The sequence below is a fragment of the Denticeps clupeoides genome, chromosome 15 (genome assembly GCF_900700375.1).
Source record: "Denticeps clupeoides chromosome 15, fDenClu1.1, whole genome shotgun sequence".
Taxonomy (NCBI): Eukaryota; Metazoa; Chordata; class Actinopteri; order Clupeiformes; family Denticipitidae; genus Denticeps; species Denticeps clupeoides.
The window spans coordinates 14,759,334-14,776,956 of record NC_041721.1 but is presented as its reverse complement, the minus strand read 5'-3'; the positions used below and the strand labels follow the sequence as shown (position 1 = coordinate 14,776,956).

The 17,623-nt window shown below is 42.2% G+C and overlaps 1 protein-coding gene across 4 annotated transcripts in view; it reads right to left on the bottom strand.

Annotated features, from left to right (window-relative positions):
• Window positions 1-17,623, bottom strand: part of vti1a (vesicle transport through interaction with t-SNAREs 1A) — a 100,192-nt gene that overhangs the window by 55,406 nt on the left and 27,163 nt on the right. For all 4 annotated transcript variants that reach the window (XM_028955025.1, XM_028955026.1, XM_028955027.1 and 1 more), the window contains one exon: window positions 16,208-16,292. In XM_028955025.1, coding sequence (XP_028810858.1) covers window positions 16,208-16,292 — 85 coding nt within the window. The remainder of the gene's footprint in view (window positions 1-16,207; window positions 16,293-17,623) is intronic.

Sequence of the window (17,623 nt, the reverse complement as noted above, 5' to 3'; positions counted from 1 at the left end):
GAATACTAAACAAAGACTTCTTGGTGGGTGTACGTGTGTGTTGTGCGGGACGGAGGGGTCTAGTTAGAGCTCAGGGTTTTTTTTTGGACGGGGGGAGCTTTAACACCCCCAAAAAACAGTGGAGGGCATGGTGAAGTTTATATTGAACAACTTGCGGTAAATTTGATGCAAATTTTGTGTAAATCAAAGACGATTCCCCGAATAGGTTTAAAAAAAAAAAAAAACCAGACCAGTGACATTAGATGGCTTATTACACCTTGGAACGGTGCACAATAAGATGTGTGCATTTGCACACTCGGTAGCTAATCCTTTTCTGCCCGTTCGGTCAAATTAATATACAATGTGCCCAACTGTCCCACTTGGTGAGTGCGTACAGGTAGTTTCACGCAAAACTGCAGCAAAAATGCCGCCGGATATAATCTGTTGTACGAGGTGGGCACTGAAGACTAAGATGTGTTTAGAGGACTCCTTAAAATGCAATATGATTTGACAGCGGGAATGTTTGCTTTTGAATAATTAAGTGGCTGTTGAAGGTTATGTTAGGCGGTAATAAAACTCCATTAGTTTGTAAACTGCGCCACGGGGGGGGGGCGAGTGGAGGAGAAGGAGGAGGGAAAAAAGAGAGAGAGAGAGAGAGAGAGAGAACACAGATTAGAGGGGCACCGGTGTGTGCCGCTGACCTTTTCTCCACCGAACGTGTTATCCCTAAAAGGCGGGCTCAACCACCCCCCCACCCCCCCGCGAAGAAACTTCGGCGAGGAAAAAGTCAGTGCGCCCCCCACCCCCCGCGCCGTGATTGTCTTTAGCTTAAGCTCAGCCGCCTGTCTGAGGAAAGCAGAGATCACACGCATCAGCGGAACGCCATCGTGCCACTCGTGCCATCCCCAGGGCCCCGAGCTTTGGACGCCAGAGTGATGGATATGTCGTGTGGGCGGGTGCGCGTGTACCGTACCTGTCGAGACTGAAGCCTCCTCCTTGGGGGGGTGTGTGAGTGTGGGTGTTTGAGAGCGAGAGAGAGAGAGAGAGAGAGGGAGTGTGTTTTAAAGAGAGGGGGTGTTGGTTAGTGGTGAGTGCATGTCAGAGACGTGATATGTTGGCATGTGCCCCGAGGTGATTTTGGTGTGGTTGTCATTTTTTGTTATTTGTCATTTATTTATTTCTTTTTTGTTGTTGTTGTTTTTGCTTTTTCTCGCCCGGTGTTCTATTCAAACAAATAAAAAAAGAATAATAATTACTTGTGTCATTCTGAGCAGGAATTCAGAGTGTGTTTGTGATGAGTATTGGCATGTTCTCTACTGTCAGGTATTAAGCTCTGGCTTCACGGCTCCTTTGACAAGCCTCTCGGGATGCTGCTCGCCAATGAAAAAGAGGTGTAGGGGCACCGAGATCATGTGACTATAGGAGTGAGTGCGGGTTTGTGTCCCGTGGGCTGCCTCCTTTTTGACACGGGCACACCCGCATATCCCAACATAAAATAAAATGAAATAATAAATACACCAATGATTAAAACACAGTGTCTGTATAATAGCCAGTACCAAAAAAAAAAAAAATCGATATGAAAATACAAACAACATATGCAGACATGTATTAATGTGTGGAAATAGTGAGAGAGGGAAAAGAAAAGAAAATGAGGAGAGAAAAAAAAAAAATCTACATAGACAATGGAACCTGGAGGGGTCATTTTCTCGGAAATGTGTGGGACTTGGAACAGAAGCATGGAAGTTGTGCCCAAAAGGGATCACGATCGATATGTCATCCACTGAGCGGCAACTGGGTGATCCTCTGCCAGAGGTTAGCATGTCTCTGATAGAAAACAGAGGGAGGAGGACTGACAGAAGAAAGAGAAGGGAGGAGGATGAGAAGATGAGGACGCAGTGAGAGAGAGGGAGAGGGAGAGAGAGACGATACGGAAGAGAAGCCGAGTAAGCGGCGGGCAGAGAAAGAAAAATCCAGTTTTTTTTTTTTTTTTTTTTTTTCTTCTTCTTTTCGCCGCTGTGCTGAAGTGGTCCTAATAGATTTTGACAGAGAGCCGGCAGGCCAGAGTAAGTGAGGGCCAGGGTTGAGTCGATATCTGCGCAGCACGGATGGGCTAAACCCCTGGCACTTGCACAGGCTGACCAGTGATCATTAGAAAGTCAATGAGTCCTCCAGTGCTCCCAGCTAGCTCACTGAGGGACCGGACTGGGCTCGGCTCAACACAGCGGATAGGTATAGACCACCACATACCAAACAAACACATACACACACACACAAGGGCTCAGACCAATATACACATGAATATATGTCTGATGAGCTTTTCATGGCAGTAACTGTTGTAAGCGCTTACTAGTGAACACACACACACACACACACACACACAGATCATCTTAATCATTGACAGACAGAGGACATGGTTAGCGCAGGCGACAGGCCTTAAATGAATGCTTCTTTTACATTATTGAGCACCTCCGGTCCTCACTCGGCAGACACCAGGTCCCGCGAGACGGAAGCGAAACTCAGACGAGGTCAGATCAGACGCGGCCCGCCCCTCCCCCGCACCCATGTATATTTAACACGGCTCACAGCTAATGGCTCTCACACCTTGACTGCTGCTCTGCGGGCTGAAATGCAATGAGAAATTGGCAACGACAAAGCATCCAAACAATCAAAAGTACAGTTCAGGAAGAAAGGAAGGGTGGGGGAGGGGTGGATGCTAAAATTTCTTGCTGAAGACTCAAAAGGTGAGTTTGGAGTAAGAATGTGTGTGTGAGAGAGAGAGAGGGAAAGTGAGAAGGATGGAGAGCTTTCTTGGTTTTTGCCCTCAGGGCCACCTTAGGTCTATCCCGGCTCTCCTTGCTAATGGGCTGGTTAATGGACAGTCAGATGGAGAGGCGAGTGTTCACACAGACCGGGAAGTTTTACTATCTCCCAGAATCTCTATGAGGGAGAACTTCCACCATCCTCCAACACCAGGGCTGCTCGGCTCCGCGTTACACATCACATGGATTTGACAGCTGGGCTGAAACAAGGTGCTCAGATTCAAGACCTGCACAATTAAATGTCTCACGTCTGTTGGTTCTGATACGATGATTCACTTCAACTGGATCAAGAGCAGGGGCTGTTCTGCAGCACAGGCAGCACATAAAATTGAGCAACAATAAACAGGGTTTAAAATGGGAGGAGCCCATAGCAATGACTGACAGCTCTTACATCCTCATGCTGGATGATTTAATTTGACCCCTTCAATACATCACATGTGCAATGTTGTAAGCAGCAAATAAAACCCGGCTCTCTCGGGCAGTGGTGGCCTAGCGGTTAAAGAAGCAGCCCTGTAAGCAAAGCAGCCACTGAGCAAAGCACCGTCCCCACACACTGCTCCCCCCGGGCGCCTGTCATGGCTGCTCACCAAGGGTGATGGTTAAAAGCAGAGGACACGTTTCATTGTGTCACCGTGTGCTGTGCTGCAGTGTTTCACAATGACAATCACTTCACTTTCACTTTCAAACTCCCAAAACTATCTGATAAGTGTTTAATAAGAATTGAGTAAGACCTGCACTATTCAATGCCTGTTCAGCACCACACAGTCTGGACCTGTCTCCAGTGTTCTACTTCATCCTTCTTGTTTCTAATACAATTTCTTCGTGGCACTGACAAGCGGACACCACATTATAGACATCTCGGGCGCACATGCACTACCAAAACATGCACACAGACAACGTAGCACATACGATGTCATCACAGTATGTCAGTAAGAAGTAAAAGGTTGTGGAGAACGAGTGAACTTAAAAAGCATCTATGAATATGAGGATGTTCTGTTGTCCAAAAATGGAAAATATAAATATATGTTGCTCTTTACAAAACATTACTCCCCTTTTATCAGGAAGCATTAAGCATTTACAAGGGGAACAAAAATTGAGTAGACATTACTCTAGAGTAATTCTTTTACACCACAATAAGATGCCAGTCCTTGATTTGTAAATTATTTTCGTGGAAAACTAGAAAGCTAAGATCTAAACCTAAAACTGTCCCTACTGTATTGCTTCCTGCTATTTACAGGTAAAAGGGTTGTTTAAAGCCATGAAAATGTGACAGAAGAGCGGAGAACTTTTTCATCTCTCCCTTCTTCCAGCTGAATTGTAACCTGCAGTATAGTGATGTGTATGCAGAACCTTTTCGCTTAACTTTGAAGTGTAATCGCTGGTAGAAATCAAAGCAGTCTGGAGTACTTCAAGTAGGGCCCCTGTAATCGCTGCTGGGAGCCTTTTTTCGGCCAATCAGGATAATGCTATATATACTAATCCATTTACGATTTTAAATAATAACAACAATAATAATAAAACATTGCTGTGTGGTAATCTGGTACCAACCTTTAATATTCATAGCCTATCAGATGTAATGACTTTATCAGGCAGCTATAGAGCAAATAAGCCTATTATACTGTAACAGTAAAACCAGCCTTATAAAGGTCAAGTTGCGGCATTTGAAGTTGCGGCATTTGAACTGAGAAGTAACATTGCTTCAAATATTTACATATTTCCGGTGAATTCAGTTCACTCCATTGGCTTCATTAAAACACTGAATTAAAACCACATTATAGACCAAAAAGATTTTATAAATAGATAATTATTTACTATAGAATGTAAATATTAGACTATATGAATGTTTATGGTGTGTGCGCGTGTAAGAAATGGAGGCATGGCTGGCACGAAGCAGCAAAATTGAGGCTGAAGCGAGTGGCACGGAGTGGGTGGAGCGGCCGACTCTGCGGCTAACAGGGGGATTGAGGCTCGCTGGCACACCACTGACACCCCGCCAGCCCTTTGAAGCCATTATTAACACGTTTTGATTACTGTGGTCCAGTTGTCAAAGAAAATATAACCTTCATCGGTGTATGAAACGAACTGCCTTTTCTCACTCTCTTTCCCGCTATCTCTACCCCCACCCCTGTTCTCTCCTCCAAACCTAATCAGCTTCACTAATTACTATTTCACTCATTTTGGGACATGCGCTGATATGGACATATGACCTCAGCAGTAACCCCTTCGCAAAAAAAAAGTGTCTAGAAATGATATATGTCTTCATATAAGCATTCTGCATGATGGTAATTATATTAGATTTTTACATGTATAGATATTATACCAGTACATACAATAGCACATAAAATACGTTTTCAAATACCCATTTTTGCTATTATCTACAAGGCAATGGACTGTCCAGAGAGTTTTTACTGGTGGATATTTAAATCTACGGCATTTATCAGACGCCCTTATCCAGAGCAACTTACAATCAGTAGATACAGGGACAGTCCCCCTCAGGGTTAAGTGTCTTGCTCAGGTGACTATGGGGTCTTCTTGTTCGTAGCCGAGTGTGTGTTACCCCACTATGACTCTACTACCATATGCATCCCATATTCCAGAACAAATGGATTCTGATGAGGAGACCTAAGATGGAGACGACCTGGAGTCCTAACTCGCAGCTGACTGCCTGGTCATACCATGATTACTTGGTTGGACCCATCAGTTCAGCAGCTCACATTAGACAGAACTTTCCTTAAGTTGATCTGTGCAATAAATTCACTGACGTGAAGATAAATGGACCTGGACCTCATTCTGATCTGTCTTATATGAAGATATCAGCAGCCAATCACAGCACATCCTGGCCATGGCCTGCAAGCTCTGTTTGTGAAACATATCTGCGTAAACATGTGTGGGGCGGACAGAAACAGTGTGTGTGAAGTGTGCGCCTGATCTGTGGACAGCAAAGTGGCGTATATCAAAGGACACGAAAGGCAGAGTAAAGTAGGGCAGCGCCAGGCCGTGGAGAGTAGATGGGGGAGATGGAGAGCAGGAGAGAGGGAAGCGGGAGGCGGTCTGGGAGAAGCTCAGGTGCGAGTTCTGAAGAGGCACCTTCTGTTGTCTCCGCTCCTCCAGGACCGGATAGTGGGGTCCAGACAGAGGGGCCAATGTTTGGCCCAAATAAATCCAGGTGGCCCCTCCGACACCAATACGCCTCTGAGGACATCATCTCTCTGCTGCCCTCTCCCATCAGTCACTAGCAAAGCAGAATGATCGAAAATTTGTGTCCATTTACATCTCAACACTAAGAAAACGCCGCCATGTGACACAAATATATTTGTGCCGTAAACTTTTCACCTGTACACATACAATACAGGTAAGATGTTTGGAATAAATTTTTTAAAATAAATAAACAAACAATCCACTGCTTTTTCAAAATGCAGAAAGCATTAGAAATGCGTAAAAAAGATGCAAGTGCTGAGCTTTTTAGTTGCTGAGCTTTAATTGGATGTGAAGGTTTATGTGTGAGTTTATGTTACTATAAAAAAATAAAGTAATAAAAGTGAAGTGATTGTCACATGTAATACACAGCAGCACAGCACACGATGCACACAGTGAAATTTGTCCTCTGCATTTAACCCATCACCCTGAGTGAGCAGTGGGCAGCCATGACAAGCACCCGGGGAGCAGTGTGTGGGGACGGTGCTTTGCTCAGTGGCACCTCAGTGGCACCTTGGCAGATCGGGAATTGAACCTGCAACCTTCTGATTACAGGGCCGCTTCCTTAACCGCTAGGCCACCACTGCCCCACTACAGACTATAAAAATTTGAAAACCAATCACATTTGATTGAATTGTTTCTAATGTTTTCTTGTGTTTAAATTAGTCTTGAAAAGGAGCTGTATAGTTTATTTGTGGCCCTGTAGTTTATGTATTACAGACCATTAGCATTTGTTAGCTTGGTGAACAAAGTTGAATCTGATAACTTTGGATAATTTGTGAACTTGTCAAAAAAGGAAATGCATCCAACGTAGGTGTCGATGCGAAGCAGAGCCCTCATAAAATTTGACACATTGCCAATGGCAAAATTGTCTAACTCCAGCAGCAACTCCACACTGCCTTACTCCCTACTCCCCTGCCTTCCATGACAGTCAACACGATGGTAATGGGTGGGTTTGCTTCTGTCCACTTTGTGCAGATGATCTAAATGCTCATTGTAGAGAATTAATGACTAGCTGAGGAATTCAGATCAGATCGTTCACATCGCTGTGATCCAGTATCTTCTGAGATGTGTTGCTTGATACAGTCTCTCTGGTTTCCCCGACAGCCTCTGCTGTGAAATAGATTTGAAGTAACCCGAGCTACGGAGACATTGTGTTAGGTTGCAAGGCACAACCTCTGACAGCTTAAGACTATCATTCGTGATTGTTTTTTTTTTGTTTTATGTGACGCTCTCGCTGCTTCTATAACAGGTGAGCCAGAGCAGATGGCAGAGAGATAGCTTCCACTGCCAAGCCCTGGTAAAACTTCACAAGACAAACTAAAGTCCACCAAATAATTACCACAATACCAATTTCTCCAAATTGACAAAACCGAAGGTTTCCTCTCAAGAGGAGCAGGGGCCACAGGAGTGTATCAAGGCGGTCACTCGTCCAGAAAACATCCTTATCTCTAGGCAAATGTAGATCTTAGGCAACACTGTCCCTTTGTGTGCAGGCGTGCATTTCCCGGATGAAAAAAGGTCTGGTTTATAAATAAATAAATAAACCGATAAATAGATAGATAATAATGATAATTATTATTATTCCAAAGCACACATGCCAGCTCCACTCCACCTTCAGGATCAATGACATACATCTGATTTCAAAAACAATTACCGCAATGTTCGAAGGTGGCTGGTTCAATTATATTCTCCAGGCCCATCATTACAAGTGAGAGGGGGAAAAAACAGATGCAACGTAAACAATTTAGCACTGATATCTCACTGTGGAATAGGAGAAGCTGAAATACACATACATTTACGCTGGGTTCATTATCGAGGTTTAAACCATATGGTCTGTCAAAAATTGCCAAATTCGTCTTTGAAAAAATGAAATAATAAAGAAAGAAAAAAAATTATTCACTCCAAATGTCAGAAGCATCCTCACAAGCCCTTTAAGTTGATGTTTTTATTTTTAATGATGCACATTTTATGGAAAAATATATGGCCAGTGGGGTTAACCCTTCATTTCTCAATACCAGGGGAAAATGTAAAGAATCTTCATATTCATGTACGTTAATCCTTCACCTTGAGCAGTAAACATGTTTTAAATGCTTTTCTTTATTTCATTTTGTGAAAAATGCAGAGATTTCTGTGATTACTGGCAAAAGTAGAGGCCAAATTATCTATGATCTATTTATAGAAAGAGAAAATTGGGAGGTCAGATACAGCAGAATCCTAAATAACCTGCTGTCAAAAACGGATAAAATCATGACGTAGACATGAGGGCAAATTTACAGAGGTTTTAAGAATGAAGGAGAACGGAGTGGGTAAAATAAATTCTACACAGGAACACACACACACATGCACAAGTGCACACACACTGCAATAATAAATAAATAAAAACCCAAATTGCCTCCTAAGGTTACAAGCAAAGGCTCATCTTTTCAGGAACTCTCAGCTCACAAACATCCAAGGGCTGGAACAGTGTGAGCCTGGCTGTGCAGAGCCACGTTACCCCAGCGAGGGGAGAAGAGCCGCACCAAGGAGCGTCGGATCGGAGAGCGTGGACGGCGGGGAGCAGCGCTTTGTACCGCAGCTCAAGGGCGCAGCCTATCTGCCAGACTAGAGAATGCAGCTATGTCTCACCCCCCCTAGCCAGGAAGCACATGCTCGTTTTAAATGGAAATGGAACGTGCTCAGTCTCCAAGGTTATAAAAGAGGACACTCAATACAGACACACAGAGGGAAAAAAAAGAAAGTTTAGCAAAACCACTCAAGTTACAATTGTGAAAGATATTGGGCCTCATAAACAGAAATCAAAACTTAAGGTCTAAAGACATTTGAAGGTGAAAATAATTATTTCTTCAGAGACGTCTGGCCACCTAATGCTGCTTCACCCTATAGCGAGCAGTCGGCTACATAACACAGTGTTTTGGACAGGAGCGCAGACCTCACACCACGACCGCTTGTCACCAGCCCTAATGAACGTGAAGTAGGCCACACATTCGCTCCCGGAGCTCACCCTCCCGCCCCCAGGACAAATCTGTGCCGACCTACTGACTGACAGATGGAGCGCCCAGCTGACATTCTCGGGCGGGGCATTTCATGTTCCCTGGGCGTCCCGAATCGCACAGTCGCCCTGTCCGGGGGCACGGCCCGCCACGGAGGAAACCACTTTGAGGGGCAAGCAAACACATGCGGCTGCAGGAGGAGGACAGACGGACACCACTAATGATGTCCTTTATTCTGCCACACTATCCCACTTTACAGCACACTTGACCATATTTAAAAACTCCATCACAAACAATGGAAAAAAAATTACAGCAATCCTTTCACTCTGGATGTTAGTAATGGAAAATAAATCATGTTGGCATTGAATTAATGTTGAATTAAAATTTTCCTGTTTTCATTTTTCCTTTCAACCAGAGTAAGATATTTTAAAAGTGGGATGCTATTGATAAAGGTAGCTTTCCACCCATGGCTTAAATCATGAAAAAAGCAGGTAGAAATTTAACATTAAATAAATCTTTAGAAATGAGAGCCAGAGCAGTAAGGATAATAACTCATCAGATTGCCTGACAATCACTAAATTCAGAAGGAACGCGCAGACAGATGAAACCTCTCTGTCTGAAAAGTCCATGGACGCTTTAATTAGTTTCAAATATTAAGGACTGCAAAGCCTTATATTTGCCACACATGAGTAATGCCTCTAATTTTATAGTAAAGAAAGTCGTAATATGTCAGAAGTCTCTGATATAATGCATTACAATGTATAGTCACCATCAAAGTTTTGTTAGAAGATTTGTTGGCAATAGTTCTAATCAGAAACAGCTTGAACACACTTTATGTTGTAATTTGTATTGCCTTGCACAGTTACAAGGCTTGTGGACCATGGGCCATGCTGACTATTTCATTTAGGTGAATCTAGTTATACCAGTCAAAAAAAACGAACTTTGTTCAGCTTATATTGTTTTATGCGAAAATGTCAGTTAGGGCTATAAATGAAATTAAACAAGTTTAACGAAGTAAGCAACACTAAAAAGTAAACATAAAGCATTTCTGACAATGATGTTTTTATATTATGTGTAATTTTCAACTTAACAGCAACTTATTTAGCTGGTTTAAATTTTGCACTATAAAGGATGAAATAATTATAGAACAATTATTAAAATCATAACGTTTTACATGCGCAGCTTTGAAGAGAAAGTGAACCTCCAATACCTTTAAGCATTATAAGTAAACGTATAATGTATGTAGATATAGTGAATGACAGACCTATGCTTGATTATACAGGAAACACAATACACATTTAGATAATGAATAATGAATCAATAGATAATGAATCAATAATGTCTAAATATCATGAATCATTAATGTCAACTATTATCATCACTCAGTAAGTGTTTTTTAAATGCAGACCTTTTTGTCAATCATGTATCAATCCAATATCATTGCATGCATAAGTGTAATTTATGCAAGCTAATTTAGCCTGTGGTACAAAGTTAAATAATATTTAAAACAAGCAAATAAAAACAGCAAGCAGATTTTGTAAAATACTTTAGAATGTAGTTAAAATCTAGTTTTAAGTTGGCATATGGCATGGTCGGAATTTAGAATAAAACATGGTAAAATAATGGGAAGAGTTTCCGAAACTTTGAGTAGGAAACCCATTTAACTTGAGTTAGTGGCGTGAGAAGAACTCATGCACCCAGAGCCACCCTACAGCCCACCTGTGCTCTCCAGGAAAATAAAAAAAGTCGCACAGACAGACACACAAAACCCCAACACTCGGGCCTGTTGGTTCAGCTCTTGCATTAAGAGCCTGTGTGCTGGCTCGCCATTGTGTGGTTTTTCACGTCCTTTGTCTGGGCGGCCTGAAATCAGAGATTGTACCTAAGCTACCGCAGTTCAAGCGTAAACACTTTTTTTGTCGTCTCAATGCAACACTGTTGCCAGCAGACCCCTAAATCCTTGGAACAGCTGAGTCCTTCGGCGTGAAAGATAATGGTGATTTATTGCAATGCAAGTCTTTTTTTTTTTTCCCCCATTCGAACAGACCAAACCCCCTACCACCCCACGTCCCTAACACTCCCCCTTCCACAAAAACCGATTAAAATTAAGCTGTAAACATGTGAGGGTGGAATTAGCACATTTAGCGAGTCTCCTCTCTTCCCACATCCCTTCTTTTCCTTTTTTTTCCTATTCGTTGGCGGCTGATCCCTGCAGCCGAACGCAGGCACAATTTTAATGACGGGGCCCTCGTTTTTGAAGTTCAGATGAAAAAAGCGGCACCCGCCGTTTGTGGCAGCGCTAGATATGGCAAGGCCGGGTCCTGCATGATTGGGGGTTGCAGTGGGTTGGGGGGTAGAACGCCACGGACTCGGACTCCAGGCTCTTCGATAGGATCGGTGTCATTTTCCTCTCCACGATAAGACGCCTCGCTGACAAGGCCCGATTAGGAGAGAAAAAAAATCATTATTACGTTCCCTTTTATCCAATGGGGGCTTAGCGATAAACAGCTCACTCGTGGGTGGATTTGCTGAGTAGAAAATCATTATAAATACATAAAAAATATCTATTGAGTGTATGTGTCTTCACGTATACACAGGTATATAGCATGTGTACAATGTATTTCTACGACACTGAGAAATACATGTAAAACAATTTGCTAGTTCCCAACATTTAAGATGCAGTAAAGGTCTTTACAATTTATATAGCAATTATAAATAACCCCGCAGGCTAGCAGCACATGCCGTAGTTTACGTTGATAAAAAGTAATGATTGAGAATTTTTGAGAAAAGCGACAAAAAAATTCTAGAGTAAATTCATTCTTTAAGAGGCCCTTTTCTGCATAACTGAGCTTCTGAAATATTTAAGTCTCAGAACTCAGTTCCATGGAATCAGGCAATTATCAAATAATGCCATATTCTTTTTGAAACACAATGCAAGATTCAGATTTTATCAAACTACAAAAAAAAAGTTATTTTGTATGCTATACCTCAAGGAAATCCACTTTACCAAACTGCCTTTATGACAGTGAGATGAATAGAACTGTGCTGAAATATTCAAATGGCCTAGAAAAAAAGTGAATAAACTAAGTGTATAATCCAGTAAGCACATACCAAAAATATCCACATTTTTATAGCAAAGCCAATTGTGTTGACTTTTGGGAGAAGTGGTTATGTTAAATTGAATTTCAAACATATACATAACTTGAAACTTGAAATATCAGTTAAAAAAACTGACAGCTGATGATTGTCTCGTAAGAAGAAGAAATTTATGCAAACCTTTTGTTGCAGTGAAAACCCATAAGCAAACTATTAGTAAAGTTACAGTAGTGTATTACACTAGCATCTTCACCTCTTATTATACCCTTGAGGTGAAGGACATCACTTCATGTTAACAGAGAAAATTCTAGCAGATCTAGCAAAAAGTATGTATTATTAAAACTTTAATAAATGTTTTATTAAATTCTACATATTATTCCAAGCAATTCCCTTACAATATCAGCATGTCACAAAACCACAACACTAAATGAAGATTTACATTATAGAGAAAAGGAACCAGATAAAGAGAGTTTAAATGAGAAAAGAAGTATCATGAGGGACTGTAATGGGGGAAAGGGGGAACTGTGTGGTGGGGGAAATAATATAAGTTAAATAAAGAAAGGGACAGAAAAAGAGAGAAAGAAAGACATTGAATGCATCCATGTCTATGTTACTGGGGCACTCCAGCACCCATGGACTGACACAGCAAGTCTCAAAGCCTTGCTTCGCTTCAAAAGGATCACAATTTTTTATACATTTACAAAATATATTTATTTATTTATCCATCCTGCCATTTATTTATTTCTTTCTTTATTTCCATCCTCTGCCTCGCTCTCGGCTTTTCCACGAAGCCAGTGCTGATGACGCCAAACTACACCCCCACCCCCACGCACTCTTTTAATAACACTGCAGAAAAAAAAAAATCAAACCGCTCTAAAACAAATTGATGTACTCTTTAATATAGGCATCACATCATCACAGGGCCCTCACGTCTGCCTTGGTGACAACTGCAGGGCTGCTTAGCTTAGCCGCTATGGCTGTGGCTTTGTTGGTGGCTTCAATGATTTATCACAAAAAGAGAGAGAGAGCGTGTGAGAGACAGAGAGAGAGGGGGGGAGAGAGAAGGAGAAAGATGGAGAGAAAGAAAAGGGCTCTCGATTGAGTCATTGGCACCTTTGATTGACAAGGCCTAATCAGCTTATCTGCTTGCTAATAAAGTTGATTGCCTGCGGAGCCTCTCTCTACCTGGCTCTGCGTGAACTTTGGGGCCTAGCACGGCCCCCAGGGGGTGGGTCTGACCCTCTCTCCTTATCTAAATGTGGCTGAAATCAATCCCTAATGAGCTGGTTTCATTTGGCCCCATCGATCTCGTCCTGATGTCAGGGCTGGGAGCTCAAAGACCACCTCACTCTGTCACACATGGGCCTTGGAAAAACTGAGGGATTTTTTTTTGTGTGTGTGTGTGTGTCTTCTTCACCGTTTGTTTGTTTTAGTGGCAGACTCATCTCAAAAGATTCAAAAGGAGCGGTGGGAGGAAAAAAAAAAAAGTTCAATCTATAAAATCTGGAGCATCCCGCAGAGGTTTCAATGTTCTTTGAAACCTTTCAACTCTGAAACAATACAGACTGACAGAGGACAGTCTTGAATGAAGAACATCAAACCTTCATATAAACATATATATGCTGAATGAATGAAATATATACACACACACACACAGAAAAAAAAAAAAAAAAAAAAACTAACAGCTAGCACTGGACACATGTGCTCTTCAAATAGCCCTGTAGAACATTTCTGTGCAATGTAATAAAAGTGTCCATTTTTTTTTTTTTTTTTTTTTTTTTACAATAAACAATATTTTTCTTCATTTGGCAAAACACTACATACAATCGGCCGGGCATTACTTGATAAAAAAAATTCACTCGGTCGGCGGCAGCGAGCTTCAGGACATCCCTGATTTAAATCTTTTTAAATTGGCCAACTGCAGATGCTCCTACTGCACTCAAGGCTTGCTCTGTTTACTCAGCAGCCCCGCTGCAGCCCTGTTCACACAGCTTTAGAACAGGCAGGCCTCCCCTAATGAAGTCCCATACTTTATTTATAAGACAAACAGTGTGCTTAAATCATTGTGTGTGTCCAAGGGTCGTCCTGATGGGCTTCAAAAGGCAGTCCGTCAAGATACTTGAAACACAAGAAAAGTAACTATCCACATAATATACCTGATCTACAAGCATCAATTAAGTATAATCAATTATTACCTAATTCCTTGATACTTAACAATAGTTAATAATATTAAATACTATATTATAATATTAAGTAATATATTCTGAAACGTATGACTCTTTAAATGTTAATTATTTGATTTTGGCCGTTATATGGGTGTTCAAAAACACAACTGTTAAAAAATATATATATATATTATATTATATTATATTATATATATATATATATAATCATTTTATGTTGCCGATATATATATCGGCAACATAAAATGATTTAAGAGGATTTAACAGACAAACAAGCATCCAACGGCGTCTGGGCACTTTTTTTTCGTTTGTTATTCGTGTCCGTAGATAGCTTTGCTCGCGTAGGCAGCTACAGAGTGCAATGCATACAAGTCTCTACTAAGACACTGAATCACAAAGCAAGTGAAGGGTCACCACTGCTACACAGACGATTCGCTTCCTCACATCTCGCCTCCAAAAACCGAGGCGCGTCGCATGTGATTCGCTGGCCGGGCCTATTGTTACCCTCAGCGACGTGTGTGTTCTCCGAGCAAGTGTTTCTTTTTTCCTCTCTCTCTCTATCTCTCTGTCTCGCTCCCTTCCTTTCGTGCTTTCTGCTCCGTGGGCTGTGTTTTATTTGGGGGGTTACCTGCGGCTCGGTTTCACAGGCCCAAGAAGCATCTGGGTGAAGGAGGCTGACCATTTCAGGGGTGAGAGGGGGGTCACGGATTAAACACAGGGGGAGAGAGGCAACCGCCGGCCTGCCGTTGATCTCCAACAGACCCGGTTTGTGTGGGGCAGGGCTGGGTAAACATGCATTGTTCCCGGTTTGGAGAGCACATGGAGAATGACGGCGAGAGGAAAGCGCCCTGGAAAGGTGGAAGGCCATGGATGCTCTGTAAAGGGGGGATGCCCTGCGCGCGAGGTCCACCACCAACAAAGAAGCATGTGTAACAAATGTTTTAAAACACTAGATACATTTAATATTAAATACTATGACTATCAATATCAATTGATGTGGAAATATTTCATCCTTAAGTTAACTCAGCTGCATTCTGTTTCAAATTAGTAATTTGCACTTGAAATGATTTTCATCTTCTGTACCGTCATAGTATGCAGGGTGTTTTTTTTTTGGTTTGCTGTCACTCTGCAATCAAATTAGTATAATAATATGTATATTTTTCAAAATCTCTCATACACTTGCTTTGTTGTTGCAATGAAAAAATGAAGAGGGACACAAATGGTATTTATGAGGTTGCGTGTAACAAAACTTAGTATGGAGTTGTCTGGGTTATTATCTCTATCACCAATGTGCTAAGACCAGTAGTTTTCCAAACTATAAGCCGCATGTAGAAAAACGAGGGCGCAAAATATGGCAACAGATATCATCCATTTTAGATCTAAAATACATCATTCTGTAAATCTGAGGTTTAGAACAGTAACCTTAAGAAGAAAATATTAAAAGCACATGATTTGGGGTTTGTGCTGAGGGTTGTTTTTTTTCTGGATTTTGTTTTGCTGTTAATATTATGAATTATTTTTGGCCTGGAAATGCTGATGCTGTTTATTTTCGGCCGAGACCCTCGCAGTCCTATCTCAGTTGAAATGTAATGAAAACCAAAACGTGTGTGCACAAAGCCTGTGACACAAACAAAGGTGTGTGTATGTGTGTGTGTGTGTGTGTTAGTGTTTGTGGTGGTAGCGGTGGGGGGATAAGGCATCTGCAGCGAGGCCGGCGCAAATCTTCAGCAGCTCCTGCTCTTCCTCCTCTGCACCTTGCTTGTCCCTTTGATGTGCTCCACAAAATGTCACCAGTCGTCAAGCCACCCCCCCCCCCCTTCTCTCTCTCTCACCACACATACAAGCGAGACAATTTGCTGTCACTCTGCTTCCCCCACCAACCACCAACACTCTCCACATCACCTCACCGCCATCACTCCCCCCCCCCCCAACAAATACCTACCGGTTTCCACCGCTATCTGGTAGCCTGCCTCCAGTCTCCGAGATGACCTTTCCAGCTTCTCTGTGTTGTCCAACAGATGCGCTCTCTGAAACAAAAGCCGGAGACAAGCAAGACAGCGACAGTCAGACTAAGAGGTCTGCAGCACATTTCAGTCAAAGCTAGGCTATACAGATGAAGACGGGAAGGATGACTAATTGGGACGTAATGCATGTCATTTGCAGCTATCAATAACAAAAGTAAAAAAAAAAAAAAAAAAAAAAAAAAGGAAGGACGGTATCAATTAGTACAAACCTTACAGTGTTCTAAACATAGTCCACTCCAATGTACGGCATTTTAATCAAGCGGTTTTACTTTGTTTATGATATTTAAATGTTTTTTTCTTTCCCTACTCACAACACCCTCAGTGTTGCACTGCAGGAAACTCACACCACAGTCAATACAAACATATTTAATATTAATTAATCACATTAAAGTGGGAAGAAAAGGCGTGTAGTGTTGTGATAACATTTGGAATTCACAGAAGGCGCCCTTGGGTTATGTTTAAAAGTTTCAAGAAAGCACCCCATTTCTGAGACATTGGGGGGGAAAGAGAGAAATCATGGCCAAAAAAGCAAGGAGGGGGATCAATACTGTATTTTTCCTTGCCGTAAAAATGCTTTCATATCTGCCTATGGTTTCATGCACTCGCCCGGCAACCTTGGTCACCAGCCCATATGAATTCTTACTTTTAGTGGTCAACAACAAAATCCGAAGCAAACCCCCAATATTTTTCCAGTCTGTACCCGACTCCAGGCCCCCTTGTAACCTTTAACCTTGCCCAGATTCAAAAGGGGCCTGATACAGAAAGGCATACTCCAATACTGGAAAATGACCTTATTACCACAGTAATTCATTTCCTGTCCATAGTGAACCCATAATCCGGTGTCTTTCATCTGTAATGTTGAGACCTAAGGGGTTAACATTTATTTCTCAGACAGAAATAACACGCCGGGCAAACCGAATTTCCAGTTCTAGTTAAGCTGTCAAAATATGTACCAGCTAATCACTCCGAGGGAGAAAGGGGAGGGAAAAAAAAAAAAAAAGACGTTGCACTTTTCAAGTCTGACAATCACAGGGAAGGGAGGGGAGGAAGGAGGAAGGATTCGTCTGAACTTTCTTCCCCATTCTGCTCCTCTTCGCTCTTGACAGATGTCATTTAAAATTGCAGAAACACTTTTTAATAGTTTGAGGAAGAGGAGTTTGTTGGGGGGGTGAGAGGGAGGGAGGAAAGAAGGAGTAGGAGAGAAGGTGGGGGGGGGGGGGGGGTTAAGCGAGGGGGGGGGGTGCGCGTCGCGAAGGGAAAAGGGAGCCGGTTCTGCCTAATGAGCCCCTATGGATCAGCCGAGATGGAGGGGACGTATTGACATGCAACGCTTA